Genomic DNA, 19,910 nt, shown 5'->3' on the forward strand with positions numbered 1-19,910 from the left:
ATGAATGCACACTTTTTTATGAGAATAAAGTGTTATTAAAACAAATTTACTGGTCTTTATTTGAGTCAACATGAAATGTATCATCATAAACATTATAGGTTCCTGACTAAAGTTGATGAAAGCCAAACTACTAAGGCACAAATCATATCACAGCTATAACTCAATGGCATACATTGAATTCAGACCACAAATTTAATATTTACATCATCTAAGAAGCTTGGATATGATTAGAGTGGTGTGAAAATGAGCTGTTGGTTGTGTTGCTATGGAGACGATTGTTGATGAGACAGTTTCCATCAGAACTGCAGCTGACAGATGAAGTAGGTGGTGGATTGACAGGAAGCTCTGTCCCAGTTCTTCTCAACTGGGCCGTCACTGTTCAGATAGGCACAGTCTCCGTTGTGTACAGCTTCAGTCCAATAGCTGCAAACAGAACAATTAATGTTAACAACCAAACTGAATATCCAGGATATTAAGTTCTTAGGAAAGTGAAATATTGTCTGGTGTTGTAGCTCTTTCTGAGAAAGACAAAAACCACCTGAGGTTAGCTGTGTCCTACATGTGATGAAGCTGATTTTAGCTGTTTCTTTATCTTGCCATGTCGAAAACAAAATTTGCCTCCGTTCTAAAATGGAGAAATTAACTGCATTTGTTTTTTTTATTTAGTCTCGCCCACATCTTTGATAAATGTATCACAAGTGCAGAGTGTGTGTATATGTTAATGTCAACTTTATGAAGCACTTAGCAACAAAGAAGCTGCACCAAGTCCTGCAGAGCAAAACAAAATAATTAATTGGAGTTAAACAGGAAAAACACATGGAATTCATGAATAAAGTAACTAGTTTAAAAAGATTTAAAACATGCAAAAATAGTGTTAGTTAAGATGTCAAGCTCTATTTAATTCAAAAGTGAAAAAGTAGAGGTAGGTCTTTATAAGCACCTTAAATGTTTTGAGATTGTGAGACGCTCTTATATTCATCGGTAAATTATTTCACAATTTTGGGGTTGCAGCAGTGAAGACATGATCATCTTTACTTTTCTGATTAAACCTCACAGTATCTAAGAGCCACTGGTTTGACGTTAGTATTGTTGTGGAGGTTTGGCTCTGGAAGATTCTCTAAATATAATGGAGCATGACCATGAAGACCCTTTAAAATCAGGACCAAAATGTTATAAATCAATTCAGCTTGTTGAGTGAAAGCAGAACATGAGTTATACAGTATGTTATAGTTTTTGAGGTTTTGTTAACAGAACAGGAGCAGCATTTTTTCATTTCGAAGGAATGGTGTAAAATTCACATTCAGATACTTTGTCAGGACAGAGATGATCTCCTGTGATACTGTGGGATTTTTTTTCTTTTCTCTCATTTTTCCCAACCTGATGATTAAATGACAGGTTGGTTTCTGTATACACAGCCCATGAGTGCCCCCACCTGGTCAAATATTTGAACTGAATTAATCACTATCTGATTCAAAATTCTTATTTCAGGCAAAACAAAGCAGAAAAATGAGGAGAAATTATTTAATACGATTATAAAACTGATCAATATTTAGCTGTCAGTTGTTTCATAAATCATCGTAACCATCATTGCAAGTTTCTTGCAATGTCTTGCATTATTTTTCTACATTCACCTCTGTTGGAGTTCATTGTTGTTGACCCAGTTCCATGTAGAGTCTTCATGTCTCAGTCCAATCCAGTACTTCAGATTCCCTTTCCTTGTGAGGAAATTCTAGAGCAAAAGGAGAAAAAGATTCGCACAAATTGCACTGTGCAAATAATTATAACATAACAAACTGCTATAAGTGATAATAACCAGTGTCACAGTGCAAACCTGAACAGTCTGGCTGGAAACAATAGCCAGAGATCCTCCTCCTGAGCTGCAGTTCTTCTGACTCTCGGACCAGGTCAGTCTGGTGGTGGACAAGAAAAAACAGGATGTGCCAAAGGTGAGCCAGCCGCTAGCGCACTGCCGGCAGGGAAGCTCTAAAAAATGAGACAGATCAGGTGAAAACTCTTCCTTGTAGATTGGATTAATTGGAGCCACATTTAAATTTCCCTGTGAGAGACTTATTATAGAAAATAAGTGTTCAGAGTGGGTTCAAAATGACCCAAAATTACAAATTGACCCACAGCAGATGGTTCCTACAACCTTGTAAATTACAGAAGTGAAACATAGTTTACGAGTGAAATGACCAACACCATAAAAGATCTTAACAACTTTGCTCCCACAGTTAAATAACAACTTTAAATGACTTTAACATGTTGTCTTTCTGCTGTGAGTTGCTTTCGAGGTTTGATACTTTGTTTTGTTCTTATTTGTCAGCACAATTTGCTGTCATGGTCAGATAGAGAAAATGAGACGAAAAGCCAAACACCTGCAGAAAGATTGGATAACTTCTGATCAAGACCACTTTAGACAAAAGGTCTGGTAAAGCAAAACTATCTTGAAAAATACGATAAAAGATAAAGAATCACATGTTTTTCTTCATTTGTTAAAGGTTTATTTTGTCAGTATTTTGTCAAATTTACACTTACTCTTGAATGTCATCTTTGGGAAGCGGTGCTGGCAGATTTCCAGGCTGCATGATGGAGAAGGACTTTGTTGGTCATTAAATCTGTCATTTCCTTGGCAGAGTGTGGATTCAGTTTGGACTAGAAAACAGAGGACAGGGCAAGAACAGCACCCTCAGGCTGCAGCTCTGCAGCTAGCAATGTACTGCATGGGAGATCTGTTGTTATAATGAAAGCTGGATCAAAGAATAAGATATTGCTTCCTAAAGCATGCTGGGTTTTCACTGTCTGCTATAATAACCTACTTTAAATCTGACATCTAAAGTAGCTGTGTGATTTAGTTGCACTAATGCATGGAGGCACGTACTCACGTTTCACACCGAGAACGACAACAACTACGAGAAGAATGAGGCAGATTATTGCGAGGATAAAACACAACAGACGGTAGAGTCCTGTTTTTCCTTCATCCTGTTTGCCTGAAGAGGAAAACCAAATGTCAGTGAGCACTACAAAGACCACCATCAGAGTGGAAAAAACACTTCATCCCTACCTTTCTTTCCCTCCAGCTCAACCGACAATTTTGCTTCATCTGGTTTCTCTTTTTTATCCTCAAAATAGCTGCGAAAAAATTTGATGTACATGGAGAAAGCTGTCCTACTGTGTGCCAGGCAGGGTGCTTATTCTTTTGTGTTCTAACTCAAATGCGCCTGGGGTAGAGTTTAAAGAGTCTCCCTCCCACCGCAGCACCATGACAACACACAAGTATTTCTAAATTATTCATGTAGCACAGAGCTTGTCCTTGAATGCCCCCAAGCTTTAATCTCTTTCTCTTGTAGAGACAGAGTCACAACAGAGACTTTGTACTCCAAAACAAGAGATATAATTTCATTGCAAGCCATATTAGATCCGTGTTTGGGTCACACTTATCATAACGAGCGAATGCTGGTGATTTCAGTGCAGAAAACGTGATTAGAACAAGGTCGTGTTCAAAATCATGAGTAGGAAAATAGCTCAAGAAACTTTATTACACTATGAAAACTCAGAATATTGAGAACACACCAGGTTCTCGCAAAAGTCCCAATAGAAATGATTAAAACACCTTCCTTATTTACTTTACTGTGTTGCAGTGGTATAAAATTTGATACACTTGTAGAACCTCTTGACACCTATCCAAAACTTTCCTTTCCCCATGCCCTGCAACTAACAGGTGCTTATAGCCTCTGCTTTTGATCAAACTCTGTAGATTATTTGACCAGTCGTCTTGAAATTTGGTGAGTTTGCTCATAAGGCATGGGGGACCTAAAGAGTTCAAAATCACACTTTTTATCCATGTCTAAGAAGCATGGCCAGTCTTCAAAATTTGAACAAGAAAATGAAATTACTACAGCTCTTACGAAAAAGGAAACAGAGAAAACAAAACTTTCTGTGATTCATCCACATTTGGGCCCCAAGAAAAATCAACGATGAAAAGTTGCCGACACCTAAAGCCCAACTCCTGAGAACAGGGAGAATAATGTTTTATTTCAGAAGGTCTGTATCTAAATTGTACGCTGAACAGTAACATTGCAGAGAGGCATATTTTGATATATCGCCATCTGCATAGAATTATGTCTTACCTAACTGGTAGTTTGAAAAAAAACAAACAACTATTCAATTTAGAAAACCCAGAAGAAACGTAAACTGACATGTCTACTAAATTTAGTTCCGTAAATCTGTGGATAAAAATTTAACATCTGAATTACAGATTGATTAAATACTATTCAAAATTAATAGCATTTTCTTAAAATGCATGTAGCATCTCTGGTATTTAACCAGATACAAATTTATGCTCTTTATTGAGTATTTATTTTATATATTTACATGGGGAAATGGTTATAAAATGAGGAAGAAAGATTGCTTTCTTCCTCTATTTGTAAATGAGTTGTTTGCTGAACAAAAAACTTCACACATTTCAAGTGTGACGTTTTCCACAAGTGTGCAGACCCACAGTTGTTACTGCTGCACTTTACAAAAACCATTTCAAATCTTTTAGAATGCTAAAGCCCCCACCACTAAGTGACTGGCAACCTGTTCATTTCTATGACATACTAGAGTGATCTCTTTTAAATGTAGCTTTTTTTCAATTTTAGTACTAAACATTACTCATTTTGTGAATGTTCATTTCTGATGTATTTATAACACAGCAACACTATTTTAATGCTGAGATGCAAATATGTTGGTTCGGTTTCATTAGACGTGCAGAAACATGCATAAGTAAAACTACACCTTTTTTACAGCAGTGTGAGACTACATAACATTCAAATGAACGATTTGTGTGTTCCAGCCAAGGCTAACTAATTTCTAAAATTATTGCTTTAATTGAAAATTTGATCAATACTAATTAATATTTTGCTCACCATGAGTTATCACCTCCAGTGTCAGCTCATCTGCTCCTTTTTTGGACTCTCTGCTTCTCCATGACTGTGTCTAGCCTGATTCAATCACTTTCCCAAACCTGATATTTTTTATTATTTAAATTGTGAACAATGCTAGAAAATATTACATGCAAAAATGCTAAAGAAAAAAATCTATAAAAGAAGATGCACCTTTTAATGCATCACAAAATTATCTTATCCAGACTAAGTAACATAACATGTAACATTTTACATTTTAGACGTATAGTTAATTCAGACTGAGACATTTTCCTCATTTGTCCTGTCCATTAGTCTTTGCTGTACATCCAAAAGAAAATACTCCATATCTGATTTGCAGACATACCATCTCCTGGTTTGACTGCTGGAGGAAAGGCTTCTACATAGACATCCTCTGACGGACTTTGCAGGCTTTCGTAACGAACTGGTTCTGCTTCCTCTAAAGACAAAAATACAAACACATCTGGAGCTCACTTTCAGATTTACACACAATTAATTTAAACACCTGAGCACTATCTCCTGTGCTAATCCACTAAATATCTTCCTCACCTTGAGTTATCACCTCCAGCTCACCTGTTCCCTCCTCTTCATTGCTTTGTGGGCTCTCTGTGGGGATCTCCTGCATCTCCATGGCTGCCTTTTGGTTTAATTCCCTAAATTCTTATTCACCCAGAGAGTTTAAGGTCTCTAACAATGAAGGTTATGTAACTTTTTTAATGTTTAAACACAAATGAAGAATGATGCTAAGTAGCAAATATGTACAGGTCAAATTGGTTATAAAGAAAAAGAACAGCTCCTTATGTCCAGTCAACGTTTGACTCATTTCAAAGAAGACTCATCACTTCCCCTTAGACATTTCTTTTTCTTTTATTTAATTCCGCCCTTCCCCTAAACCACATGTATAAAATGGACAAATAGCTTTTGGGGTTTGAACTTGCCTCACCTTTTAGCTCACTTGTAAGCAGTGCAATGTGTGATAATAATCTAGGTTTTTTTATTCAGAGGAAAGACTTGGAGAAGAGAAACCTTTTAAAATGCTATAAAATCATTTACCTCCTTGGGTTTTATTTTTAATTTTTACCACATAAAAAACTCAAGTTCCGGGAGATATTTTGTTATACATAATGAAGAACTGTGAAATGGAAGGCATTGTTTTTGAAATGTATTGCAATTAAATATCTGCAAAGTATTATGTGTGTCTGTTCAGCTCTTTTCTGTCCAATACCTTGAAGTAAATGTTTTTTTTTTTTTATAACATGCAAAGCAATATAAAGAAAACTGCAAATCAAGAGCCCATCTGACAATATGACATCATGACACAGAGTAAAAAATCTTTAAAAGAAATACGGTATGTCCTTCTCGTTAGGAGCAAAGTTATTAACATATTTTAACATATTAAGATGATCTAAAAGGCAATGCATATCAGCTGCTCCAGATGCACATCACAACAATCAATGCAATATAAATAATTAGTTTTGTTTAATAAAGTATCAATCCTGCAACAATTAGTGGCACCCCTTAAACATTTATATACAATAAATGTAAGGAAGCACTGCTTTTTCAATTTAAACTTTACACTGATCTGGTCTAATATTCTCAACATTGAATTTTTGTTTCTCATTAACCATAATCATCCATATTAACAGAAATAAACCCATTAAATGCATCAATTCATGTAATAAATTTACGGTATGTAACGGTTCCATTTTAAATTAAAATTTTATTTATTGGTATTACTTAATCGTTCAATGAATTTATTGTGATGCACATGTATTAGTTTTGTTCTTCCTCTAAATATTTATAGACAAGTTCATTCCTTAGGAAGCTGACTCAGAATATGTAGATGAAGTTATATGAAGCCATCATTTGCTATAATTTTCCCTTTTTTTCATTTGCTTATCTTCAAATTATTCACTGTTTTCAGTGGGGGTTTTCCGCAACTTGCATGTAAACAAACTGAGCACTGATGCTCACTGTATTTTTTTTCCCATCACTGATGCAAAAGCAAAAAATATATATATATTTTCTGCTGTTGTTTGTAATGTTTTCCCCAGAATAAACGATGGGTCCTTGGTGCTGCTACTGTGTGTGTTCAGAGCTTGCGAGATGCTAGAAGGAAGTTGAGTTGATGGCGCCATGTCTGGTTTTGGCCGGTGCAATGTCATGTTCTTCGCTTGCAGAAACCAAAACCCTCAGCTATTTGTGGTGTCTGACATTTATAAGAAGTCAAGTTTAAGAGTCGGGCCTTGATGAGAAACCCTACATGTGGCAAAAAATAAACACCCTGAACACACCATCCCAAGACTGAAACATGGTAGTGGCAGCATCGTCCTGTGGGAACATGGTAGAGATGTATTGAAGTTGAAGGTGGATTGAACAAATCTACTCACAAGTGTTGTTTTGACTTTTTTCTTTCATTTCCTCCTCGATTATATTTGGAGACCCGACAAAGTTTATGTGGCTGAGTTTCATTGTTCTCATTGGTTTTTTCCACCTGTAAGTATTTATTCTTTGCATCTTGACAGGTTATTAAAAGATTGTCTTCTTTTCACTTATTGGTTTCCTCTTTAGCCCTTTGGACAGTCTATATGACCAGGTCCCATTCCTGCATTGCAGGCCCTGCTTACATCTTGTAAAGTAAGAGGTCAGATTTGCCTATGCATAACAACTGGTAAAGAAATCTAAGTTAGTCATTTAGAACAAATTTACATAGTTGGGGAACCAGTAATGTGGCATAAACCAGCCCCTTGTTCTACACTTCACTTCATCCAACTTATTGCACATGAACATACAGAACCAGGGTTAGATACCATGTCATCTACTGAACTTTGTGTCATGTTGTAGGTTGGTTGATGAAGGACACAAATGCCGGGAGGCAGAGGCAGCTTGTTGGTGAAGAATATTTTAATAAAAAAATTATGAAAAATAATTATTAAAAACACTGGGAGCCAGAGCCAAAACAAAAACAGGAATCCAAATGGAGGAACCAGCAAGGAGTGTGAGCAGGAGAAAGGTTTAAATAGTATGATGGTGAATGCAGGAACAAAAGACCTGCGCTGATTAGCTAACGGGTTGATATGAGACTGGAGAGACCAGGAAATTAATCTAACTAAATATCACAAAGAATAAAACTAAGAGCAAACTAAGAGTTTGCAAAGCTGATCAGATGAAAATAACTGAACTAACAGAAGAAACAAGTATGGATGAAGGAAAATAAGAAATCAATACAGGAAAACAACAGAAGCAAAGAGTGCAAATAATACAGAATCTGATATTTTGTTGGAAAATAAGTTTTCCTAGGCTTCTACAGGAGCAGATCAAGCTCTATTCAGTTTCACTTTAATATGTTCAAGATTAACGATTTCATGAGGCTTCACAGCAGTCTGTATTTTTTTAATTTTTTTTCTAGAGGTAAACCCAGCAAATACAATTTTTAAAAGCTAAACCACTGAAGAACTACTCATATATTACACAATGCAGTAGTAACATTGAATTCAGTCCACAAATTTAACATATTTTTTATCTAAGAAGCGTGGATATGATTGGAGTGTGGCGTGAGAACGAGCTGCTGGTTGTGTTGCTATGGAGACGATTGTTGATGAGACAGTTTCCATCAGAACTGAAGCTGACAGATGAAGTAGGTGGTGGATTGACAGGAAGCTCTGTCCCAGTTCTTCTCAACTGGGCCGTCACTGTTCAGATAGGCACAGTCTCCGTTGTGTACAGCTTCAGTCCAATAGCTGCAAACATAAAAACAATTAATGTTAACGATTCAAGAAAATATAAAAAATACAAAGATTATTTTTAGAAAAGTGAAGTAATCTCTTTTGTTGCTCTTTTTACAGAGATTAAAAATAAAAGCCAAAGTTGAGTTGAGTTTTTTTTTCTATGGCGTTAAAGCTTATGTTTACTGTTTATTTATGTTGCAATTTTTATAAAAACTTTATAAAAATAAAGAAATTTTCTGCTCTTTGTGAACAAAAAAAAAACAAGTCCTGCCCTCTATTAGCAGAGAAGTGTGTGTGTTGGGATGAATGGTGCAAAAATTACATTGAGATACTTTGTCAGGGTGGAGATTATGACTTTTGCCGTGGTCTCTTTTTTTTTTTAAATTTTTTTTAACCTTAATAATTAACTGATCAGTTGGTACTGAATATAAATTTCTCTATAAACAGTGAATGCGTTCCCCCACCTGGTCAAATAATAATGAGCTAAATTGATTAATATCTGACTCCTAATATCAGCCATAGTAAAAACAGAAATCAACAAAAAGTGAGCAGAAATAACATAACAAAATTAAAATAATATTTAGCGATCGGTTGTTTAATAAATCATCTGAGTTGGTTATTTCTCAAGAATCACCTCTGCTGCAGCTTACTGCTGTTGACCCAGTTCCATGTGGAGTCTTCATGTTTCAGCCCAATCCAATATTTCAGTTCCCCTTTCTTTGTCAGAAAGTTCTAGAGGAAAATGTGTAGTAAGTGCTCAGATTTGCACAAAATGCACTGTGCAAAAATAATTATAACGTAACAAACTGCTAACGGTAATAATGACCATCGTCACAAAGCAAACCTGAACATTCTGGCTGGAAACAATAGCCAGAGATCCTCCACTGGAGCTGCAGTTCTTCTGACTCTCGGACCAGGTCAGTCTGGTGGTGGACAGGAAAAAACAGGATTTGCCAAAGGTGAGCCAGCCGCTAGCGCACTGCCGGCAGGGAAGCTCTAAAAAATGAGACAGATGAGTTCAAGCAAAAAACATAAAAAAGAAAACTGTTTACTAAGACAAATGTGTAAATAGGTATATAGGTTTGAAAATGTATTTGTGATTACATGATGTAAATTGGCACATATAGTACTTATATTTATTGATGTTATTAATATACTTTTAATTTGTGGTATGTGTAGGTATCGTCCAAAATATTGGAGTTGTTCGACATTTCTTAAACTCTTAAAGTTTTGATCACAGTTTGGGTCAGCTCACTCTATTGAAATGTGACAGATTATAATCCTTGATCAAGACAAAATAACTCTGAGCATACGCTTAGTAGACAGGATGAATTGGAGACAAATAACAAGAGACTGCAAGAAGATTACAGAAAATTACTTTAAGTCAGATTGTCAAAACAGGTTTGAAATGGCCCATAGCTACAAAACGTCGCATAGCAGACGGTTCCCACAAGACTGCAAACTACAAAACATAGTGAAACAACTAGTGCGCAAACAAAAAAAATCTTCAACAGCTTTGTTCCCAAATTACCAGTTGAATAAAAACTTTAAATGACATCTGAATGTTGTTCATCTGCTATGGATAATGTTCAAGGTTTGAAACTTTGTCACACTTGTCTCCTTTTTTTATTTGTCAAGCACATGCTTTGATCTTCTGAACAAGACCTCTTTAGATAAAGGTAAGGCAATATATATCAATACATCAAATAAAATAACTGGCAAAGTATCAGATGTTTTTATTTGCTTATAGAAGGTTTTATTTATTCAGTATTTAGCATCTTTACACTTACTGTTGAACTGACTCTTTGGGAAGCGGTTCTGACAGTCCTCAAAGCTGCATGTTGGATTTTGTTGGTCCCCGAATCTGCTGTTCCCTGAGCAGACTGTGGATCCAGTTTGGACTACAAAACAGAGGACAGTGGGAGGAGTTATGAGGGCAAGAACAGCACCCTCAGGCTGCAGCTCTGCAGCTAACAGCAGTCTGCTACAATCTGTTGTTACAAAACACTGGATCATCCTAAAGCATGTTAGGTTATCACTGTCTGCATAAATATAATGCCCTACATTACATCTAAGTCATCCTGAGGTGTGTGTTTTAGTTGCAGTAACGCATGGCGGTGCGTACTCACGTTTCACACCGAGGACAAAAACCAGAATGAGAAGAATGAGGCAGATTATTGTGAGGATTAAACACAGCATCCGATAGAGTCCTGTTTTTCCTTCATCCTGTTTGCCTGAAGAGGAAAACCAAATGTCAGTGAGCACTACAAAGACCACCATCAGAGTGGAAAAAAACACTTCACCCATTACCTTCCTCTCCCTCCAGCTCCACGGACAATTCTGCCTCATCTGGTTTCTCTTTTTTATCCTCAACATAGCTGCGAAAAAATTTGATGTACATGGAGAAAACTGTCCTTCTACTAAATATCAGGCACCTTGTTTAGTCTTTTCTGCTCTGGTTTCCTGCTCTGCTGACGCAAGCGTGCCCTCTGCTGAAGTTTAAAGAGACCCCCTCCCACTGCAGCACCATGACAACTCCCAGTAATTCCTTAATTATTCACATTGCACAGAGGTTGTCCTTGAATGCCCCCAAGCTTTAATCTTTATGTGTCTTCCTCTTTAAGAATGAGAATGTGCTTGTGTGTGTAAGAGAGACAGACAGTGAGAAAGTACAAAACCCAAACATGTCTCAACAAAGACGTTCTTCTCCAAAACAAGAGATAGGATTTCATTACAGGTCATATTAGATCTGTGTTCGGGTCACACTTATCATAATGAGTATATATCAATGACTTCTGTGAAGGAAAGTGATAAGAACAAGTTTGTGTTCAAAGTTTTGTATGCAGAAATTGGAAAACAGCTCAGGATGCTTTTGTTTTAGTTCTCCATTGCTTATTATGCCACTCTGCAGCCAAAAGCACTGGCTCACCCATCCAAATCCCTGAATACAAGCATTTCAATCACTTCCAAGGCCACTGGTGTATTAAACCCAGCACTTAGGTGTGCAGATTGCTTCTACAAAGAGTTGTGACAGAATGGGTCGCTCTCTGGAGCTCAGTGTATTCCAATGTGGTGCCATGATAAAATGCCACTTGTGGAATAAGTCCAGTCCTGAAATTTCCTCATCACTTCCACTGCATTATTACCACAAAGAGTCAACTGTTAGTAGTATTATAACAACACACAATAACAGTAACTCAGCTAGGAAGAGGTGGGGAATGGGTTCAGAGATACATTGACTCTGATCTTCTAAAGGTTTGTGCACAAAATCAGGTGCAAACTTGATCAAATGTGCAAAGCTGATCCAGAAACAATACGCATAAAGGATTGCGTCAGCAAAATGTGGACAGTAAATTAACGAGTTGTCTTCATGAATATGCAAAACAAATGCTGATCATCGGAAACTGCAAGGTATTGGGAGGAGGATATTAAAATGTACTGACTTACCGCCTTATTTATTAAACCAGAACCAGATTGCGGGTGCTGCTTTTGTGTCTATATTTAGTACATATAAAAAGCAGGTGTAAACGGCAGGCAAAAATCACTAACTGTACCAAGGAGGCAGCATAGTTGCAATGACAGAAGGCCTTATGGTGTTTATTTATTTTGTTATTTTTATTCATATAGTTGATTACAAAGGTAAATGGTAAGTCTTAAGAACATAACTATTATGCAACTTTTAATGTCTTAAGTGAAATCTGAAGTCATAAAATGTGAAGTCTGGGGAATTTCCTTTCTTCCTCATTTTGACAGCATTTATGCAAAGGTGTTACTCATCAGACTAAACCAAATACCTTACATTTAAAGTGCAAAGAATCCAAGTTGTCACTAATACTGCTGATTTTGCAAAAAAAAAAAAAATGCAATACCCTAGTCTTCAAGAAAACTTCCTTTTTAGCTTCTGACTGCCCACCAAGTAATTTTTGACACACTAAACAGATCTCTGATTAATCTAGATTCTTAAAAATAAAGTAATTTGATTATTATGAGAATTTTTATAATTTTTTGTGGTGCTTAGAGCACATTAGCATTGATTTAAGGCAAAGATGCAAATCTAACAGTTCAGTTTCATTAGACAAATACAACATGTGGATAAATAAAATGGCTTTATGCAGCAGTGTGAAACCACACGCTAGACACAAATGAACAAATTGTGGAGGACTACCTGGGGCTAGTACTACATTCTACAATGTATATTATTAAATAACATATATACATATATATATTAAATAACAAAAGTTAAAGTGTTAAAGAAAATGCACCTATTGATGCATCACAAAGGGTGATCTAGACTGAATAACATGCTGAAACATGAGGAGTTGTGTTGCTTCGGCAGACATTTAGCTCAAAGGATAAACTCATTTGTCCTGTTAGTCAGTTTTATCTGTGCATTTTTTTATATAAATGCATACCTGTTCTTGATTTGACTGTCGGATGTAAGGCTTCTACATAGACATTCTCCGATGGACTTTGCAGTTCTTCGTAATGGTCTGGTTCTGCTTCCTCTAAAGACAAAAATACAGACAAATCTGGAGCTTGTGGAAATTCTTGCCATACAATTAATGTAAACACTGGAGCACAAAAATGCTCTCAAAGTAATGAATTCATCCCTTGCTCACCTTGAGTTATCACCTTCAGCATCGGCTCACCTGCTCCCTCCTCTCTGCTGCTTTTTGGGCTCTCTCTGGGGATCTCCTGCATCTCCATGGCTGCCTCAGGTCTGATCCCCTAACTTTCGATTTACTCAGAACGTCTATGGTCAGTTCACAATGAAGGTTATGTAACTTTCTCAGGATGCAGAAACAAACAGCTGACACCAAGTTGCGAATATCTAGATGTCAAAATCAGTATAAAGAGAAAGAAAGAAATAGTTCCTTATGTCCAGTCAATGTGTGACTCATTTGAGTGAAGCCCCATCACTTCCCCTTCAAAGATTTCTTTCTTTTTATTTATTTTTTATTGTGCCCTTCCCCTAAATCACATGTACAAAAAGTGACAAATAGCTTTGGGGTTTGAACTTGCCTCATCTCTAAGGTCCTTTGAAACCAGTGTAACCTCAAGTGTCACTCAAAGAGTAGACTGTAAAATGTCTACTATTTTATAAATCACTGAACAGCTTAGCACCAAAATACATTAAAGACCTGCTGTTGTTGTAGCAACCATAGAAACCACTCAGGTTTTCTGGTTCTGGTCTGCTCCGCATCCCCAGAATCAAACATGGAGAAGCAACTTCCAGAAAACTGAAAAACAGCTGAAACACAGAGCTCCTTTAAATAAAGGCTAAAAGAAAAAACAATCTTTCCATTTCCTAAATGAAAACATTCTACAGAATCTAGAGCTCTGAATACATTCCTCTATGTATGGAGGGCTATGTGTGCAAACGTGGTCCTTCACATATTGTTTACTGCTTTACCTGATCAGACAGGGATTCACAAAGCATTTAACAAGACAAAAAACTATTTGGCTATTACTTCTTGAGAATCAGGTGGTGCCTCAGCATGGTAATTTTAATATAAATTGCTCATTTTGTTAATTGTCTTTGGCACTTATTCATAGCCAAACCATACCTATTGCTGGACAACAAAGCCAACAGAAAGACAACCAGTTGGAGGCTGCCAAAGATTTGCAGCCTCCAACTGGTTGAGACTAGAGACTAGTGAGGATAAGGTTCACCTTAAACCCTATAGATACAGAAAGAGCTACAATAAAAGGGTTAAGGTCGAAGTATGTTCATCTCTTAAACTTTTGGCCCAAAGTCCAGGATTTGTGAATCTATTGCAAGATTTTAAAATATTTGAGATTGAGCTATTTTGCAAAAAATCTGCAAAGATTCTTTATAGTGTACAAATATACAAATACAAATATGTTTGCGACGTTCCCCAAAAGTCATTTAGCTGCACTTGCAAAAATAATAAATAAAGCTCCTGAAGAGAAAAGGATTATACTCAGAAACAAATGCATGACACTGATATTTTTATACAAATAGTTAAACTCGTATGTCTCTTCCTTCCACTTCATTATCCATTATTTTGAGTTTCTATATTATATATAATCCAGAGAAAATCCACTGAAATTTATGAGTAATGACCAACAATGACAATGAGATAAAATGTGAAAAGATAGCAGCTGCATGAGTGGTTCCACAAGGCACTGCACCACATTTGATAAAGACACAAAGCGATATGAAGTTTTGAATTTTCTTTATTTTACGCAAAGGAAATTCTGATAATTTACAAAAAACAAAAACAATGCTATTTGCATTAAATACAGGTGACTGAGAAAGATAATGAGAGTTGTCTCAACACATTATTACATTCCCTTCAAAATGCTTTCACTCTTCTAAAACCCTCCCATCCTACCATGAAATAAATCCACATAACTAAAGTGTTTTTAAATGCATCATGCTCAGCTTGAAATACTGTCAAAAGGTAAAACCAAATCCAGAGACCCTTTCTTGTCCTTTATAAAGTCCTTCTTCCACCTTTAATTGCAGTTACTTGTCAAAGCGAATACAAAGAAGGGGTGCAAAGCTCAAACATTTGTCAACGTTTGCTCCAGTCCCAGTTTGTCTACTCTCATTCTCCCTCTGAGTCCTTTTCCAGTCTTTTGTTTTGCTTCAGGCACCGTACACGCTCTCGTTGCTGTATGTCATGTAAAGAAACAGGTCCTCCTCGTGGTGCTCCTGCAAAACAAGCACAGAATGATGCATTACTAGCATGAAAATTGGTCAAATGGGAATTCTGCAGTCAAACAAGTTGAAACAGGAACAAAGCCAAAGGAGAGCCCATTTCTAGTTAGATTAAAAGATATAAAACAATGAGAAAACATTTTAACCTTCCAGACTTCTTTGTCTGTCACATTTAAATGTGTCAGATCACCAAAACTAATTTTGAAAGCATAATTTCGTTTAGAAAGGGAAAAAAAATTTTTATTAAAACCCCGGCCTGAAACATAGTCACCTTAAATCATGAATTAACTGAATAAAATGAATTTCATAACTTTGAATAATCACTTATTTTGAAATGCTGGGTTCAGTTTTATTAATCCCAGCAGGCCTGTTGAATAAAGAACAGTCTTGACAACATGAAGGAGGCTAAAAGATCTCAAATAGCCACATGTCACGTCCCAAACCAAAGAAATGTTGGAACAGATTAGAAACGAATTCAAAAAAATCTGTCAGTTTAGAAAATGTAAAAATGTCGTTTACAAAAGGTGTAAGAATGGAGTCAACATAACACGTCTCTTATTTTCTACGAAACAACAAAAACTTGCAGCGTCTGATGCTGAAAGGCAGTGATCCATGTCAAACGTATTTTGTTCATGAGTGTCAAAGTTACTACATCCCATAGCTGCTGTTCCTCTACGCTGCTTCAGTTCACCTTCTATTGTTGTATTTTAGTGCCGTTTGTGGTCAAAGGCAGATATTTTAAAGTTGTGTAAAAGATGAACATAGTGAGCATTTTATGCTATTTGTTTTGGTTTAGAAACTAATTTATTCCTCCTTGTGGGAAAAGCCAGACATTTTTAGTGTTTTGAACTGAGGCATTGTGTGTGCAATCAACATCAGTTAAGATTCGGAAAAAGTAGAAGCAGAAATGGCTTTGGATGCATGTCACAAGGAGAACGATCACATGAAACCTAGTTTCAGTCTGAGTTACCTCGTATACAGTTGAGAGCGGACAGCTGGATGGAGGGAGAGAGTTGTTGACAAAGAAGAAGAGCGCATCTTCTGGTCTCAAAGACAAACGCTGACGAATCAGAAAGCACAACTGGCCCACTAAAGAGAAAAAAAAAAAGAGGAAGGAGACGAAGAAGACGGTCAGCGAGGGTCGCAAACGTTTGTTTCGTTTAAAGTGAGAGGAAGTGAAAGAAAAATAACGTCAAAGTCAGCAATGTGGTTTTATTCATGTAGTTTGTGATTTATGTTCTGCTCTCACCTGTTAAATCCGACGGCACCAGGTACTTCTTCTTGTCGAGCTCGGGAGCGCGTGACCTCGACGCCCTCTCCACAATGATCTGAAAATTAATGGACACAAATTAGAAAAGCAACTCGCTGTGTTTACTTTTCAATAATAATGAAAATGATACTCCTAACAACTGACATCATCCGTTCGATCAAGATTGAACGGATGCAAAGGTGATTATCAGTTTTACTCACCGGTATCTTGTCAGGATGTTTGGCTCGAACTCTCTCTCCTTCTGCTCTCCTCACCTCCAGCGGTACAGAGCGCTGATATTGACTTCCCATCTAAAAAAAAAAAAAAAAAAAAAAAGCACAGGAAAAAAAGAAGTTCACAACAATGGCTTCAGTTACTGAGCAGACAAGGGAGAAACAGCGTCGTCTGACTTCGGTGAGCTCTGACCGTGAGCGATGCTGCCAAAGTCATTATGAAAGCAGGCAAGCTTTCTGCAGAGGTCACAGCAGATGCAACATTATACAAACTACTGCAAATTACTATATTGCAATTACTCATTTTAGCATGAATTAAATTCATAACTTTATTGGATAGCTGTGGCTTGATCGCTGCTGTGTAATAGTAACAGTTTTATAATACATATTTCCATAACAGACTCGGTTCAGTTCATGGTTGCATCCATCGTATGTAGCTTTTTATTCAAACTGCTTTTTTTTTTTTTTAAATGAGACTTTAAAATTTTGTAATAGAGCATATCTCATATTTCTCATCAAGGAAATGTGATGCTAAAATTAAAACGATATTAGACATTTAGATCTTTTAAGCTGAATTGAAAATACACAGATTAAAGAAATGTTAATGTTAATAAAGGTTAACCAATGTTAGCGCCTATTTGACGAGCCATATTAACATTTTTAATAACTTCACAATGCACTGCAGCACAACAGTGCAAATTATTATGGAAACAGTTATTTAATTAATGCTCTTATTAACAGGCATATTTACATTTATTTTAAAAAAAATGTTAGGCTAGTATTTTCTGTACTAGATACTTTCAAAGGTGTATTTTATCAAATTTCTAACTTAATTACAGTTAAGAGCAACACCAATAATAACCGTCGTTAAATTAAATGTACTTTAATTTAACGACAGGATCAAATTTGCTGTTTTGCTCAGTAAATTTTAAAGGCCACAAACTGCTCCCAGCTTCTCAAATGAGGATTTGTAGCTTATATATTCATTGTTGGTTAAAAAAAAAAGAAGAAAAATATACTTGCAAAATAAAAATGATTGCGATTTAATCAAATATAGTATTTAGAACCATTTATTCCAAACTATGTCTTTAATGGCTGCCTCAAAGCCTTTTTGAAATAAACAGCAGCGCTATCTTTCTTTTAGGTTTTACTCCACAGCCGCGCATTTAAAAAGGGGTCAGTTTAAAATGTTGACTCTGCAGTGGGGCGCTTCGTACCCACAAGGGGGCACTCCGTACCTATTTGACAACTAAAGCAATTTTCTATTACATCATTAATTCAAAGAATACCTCCCAGAAGGTTTTTTTTTATTCTTGTTAAAATCAAGGTTACAAAATCTGTTAAAAGTTCTCAGATAATATAAAACAGTCAAATTAAGCTGCATGTGAAATCATCAACATTTTTATGACAACTTATGTCCATTATTCAAGTAAGCAAATAAAAAATATACTGAGATGCTATGGTCAATTTCAACCATTAAACCTCTATGTTGTCATTTGATCCCTTCTCATTTCCATTTCGTACCCATTTAGACCGTTGTTTTGTCACTTTATATATAGTTGTAAAGAAGCTGAGATAAATAGTCATGGAAATGCTTAAATTGTATATAGAACTTACTTACAATTTATATTATTTTTTGAAAACTTTGTATAAGACCCTAGTTCGATTTATTTTGGTTCTAAAAATCCAATTTTGACAAGCTGTCTTATAAAAAAAAAAACTGATTTTGAGCACTAAGAACTCTAAGCAAACCTACTGTGCGTAAATATCACTTACTGGAATCACCCAGCATCGTCTTACATCAGACTGCAAGAAGACTATATACATTTAAACGGTTTGTTGTCGAAACGGGAACGAAACGAACTGATGCACGGTCAAAACGAAATGAGCAAAACTGCAAACGTACGTGACCAACACTACATTTACACATGAATATTTAAAGATCCAAATTTGCAGGAGGGATGGACAAAATGCCAATGCAATATGCAGGAAACAGCGGTAAGTGGTGGTAAAAGGGCGAAGTGACCCAGAGACGAATAACAAATTAAAGCAAGGCACAGTTTCCAGTATTTACGCAGATTAGGGACATAAACGTGTATATGTGCCCAGCTGTTAGTCACTTCATAAGTGGGTTCTTATAATGTTGTGGAGAAGATGAAACTAGATTGTGTTTCTGATATGATCGTGAAGTGACGCCACGTCACTCTTAATAACAACAATGAGATCAGATAGCTCGCTTTCTTCATAAAGCTGGCCTACAACACAACCCCAGGCAAACAAATTACAGTATATGATTATCCATCACCAAATATCAGACAGTTGGAGGTTAAATCTTAGGGACAAAGTTAGTAAATTATGAAGTTTAAGTTGCTAGCTAGTAACAACCGTGGCTAATAATTTCACAAACATTACTGCTTACGTACCTTTAGGAAACGACCAAAAAAACAAGAATCGCTCAAATCAGTTGAAACACAGGTATTCTCCAGAGGTATTCTGGGTCGTAAAGTCCCTCAAAACAAGCACTGTGATGACTTAAAGCCACAAAGCTGTCATTGCGTACAAGTCGGAACCTGCCTTCAAAGATGTCGACTGCTCTACTTATTCTGCTGAACATAAACAACAAATACGTCAGTGCCCGCCCCTTAAAATAAAATCACCCAATCACAGATGAGATATTTGATTGACACCAATAGATCTCCAGTAGAAGGAAAGATGGAGGCGGCTTGCTCTGCATTGATTGGTTGAATCTGGTTGCTGGTCTGGAGCGGCTACAGCCCGTTTTCCGTAAGTGGCAGGACGCAGATCCAGTAGGAAATCCTGGAAAGCGAGCCAAGCCGAGCGAGGAACCAAGTTCACAGTCACGCCTAAGGCAGACTACGTGCCTGGCGTGTACCATTTTTTTTTCATTGTGTGAACTGTTCACAATTTGTTCTGACACAGCTCCTGCAGAGCTCATCCAGTTACACTGGAATTCAAAAATTACTCTTTTTCACATTTGGTAAATTTCCATATGTTTTGTTGGGATTTTATAATATAAAAAAGGCCTAATGTAAAAGGAAAATGGCATATTATTTACTATTGTACACCAAA

The 19,910-nt window shown here is 36.5% G+C and overlaps 3 protein-coding genes across 7 annotated transcripts; all 3 read right to left on the reverse strand.

Annotated features, from left to right (window-relative positions):
- Positions 1-35: 35 nt before the first annotated feature.
- LOC102219303 (natural killer cells antigen CD94-like) lies at positions 36-5,715 on the reverse strand. 3 transcript variants are annotated; one of them, XM_023330012.1, is made up of 7 exons: positions 5,472-5,715; positions 5,269-5,361; positions 2,883-2,987; positions 2,536-2,652; positions 1,832-1,983; positions 1,632-1,729; positions 36-423 (listed from the first exon to the last, which is right to left on the reverse strand). In XM_023330012.1, the coding sequence occupies exons 1-7, from the start codon at positions 5,551-5,553 to the stop codon at positions 297-299; spliced, it is 774 nt and encodes a 257-aa protein (XP_023185780.1). In that variant the 5' UTR covers positions 5,554-5,715; the 3' UTR covers positions 36-296. The 3 variants fall into 3 exon arrangements, with proteins under 3 accessions (XP_023185780.1, XP_023185781.1, XP_005798835.1); XM_023330013.1 differs by having other exon boundaries at positions 5,496-5,714; XM_005798778.2 differs by lacking the exons at positions 5,269-5,361; positions 5,472-5,715 and adding an exon at positions 3,062-3,261.
- A 2,584-nt stretch (positions 5,716-8,299) lies between these two features.
- Positions 8,300-13,508, reverse strand: LOC102218859 (early activation antigen CD69-like). Of its 3 annotated transcripts, none has more exons than XM_023330217.1 (7): positions 13,270-13,508; positions 13,063-13,155; positions 10,780-10,884; positions 10,441-10,551; positions 9,495-9,646; positions 9,285-9,367; positions 8,300-8,662 (listed from the first exon to the last, which is right to left on the reverse strand). In XM_023330217.1, exons 1-7 carry the CDS (start codon positions 13,355-13,357, stop codon positions 8,536-8,538), a joined length of 759 nt encoding a protein of 252 aa, XP_023185985.1. In that variant the 5' UTR covers positions 13,358-13,508; the 3' UTR covers positions 8,300-8,535. The 3 variants fall into 3 exon arrangements, with proteins under 3 accessions (XP_023185985.1, XP_005798833.1, XP_005798834.1); XM_005798776.2 differs by having other exon boundaries at positions 9,285-9,382; positions 13,270-13,504; XM_005798777.2 differs by lacking the exons at positions 13,063-13,155; positions 13,270-13,508 and adding an exon at positions 10,961-11,175 and having other exon boundaries at positions 9,285-9,382.
- Positions 13,509-14,835: 1,327 nt separating this feature from the next.
- On the reverse strand, positions 14,836-19,424 carry LOC102218600 (gamma-aminobutyric acid receptor-associated protein-like 1). Its single transcript, XM_005798775.3, has 5 exons — positions 19,244-19,424; positions 16,809-16,898; positions 16,588-16,666; positions 16,309-16,427; positions 14,836-15,332 (listed from the first exon to the last, which is right to left on the reverse strand). Exons 2-5 carry the CDS (start codon positions 16,896-16,898, stop codon positions 15,267-15,269), a joined length of 354 nt encoding a protein of 117 aa, XP_005798832.1. The 5' UTR covers positions 19,244-19,424; the 3' UTR covers positions 14,836-15,266.
- Positions 19,425-19,910: the final 486 nt, after the last annotated feature.

Source organism: Xiphophorus maculatus, chromosome 3 (assembly GCF_002775205.1).
Source record: "Xiphophorus maculatus strain JP 163 A chromosome 3, X_maculatus-5.0-male, whole genome shotgun sequence".
Classification (NCBI taxonomy): domain Eukaryota; kingdom Metazoa; phylum Chordata; class Actinopteri; order Cyprinodontiformes; family Poeciliidae; genus Xiphophorus; species Xiphophorus maculatus.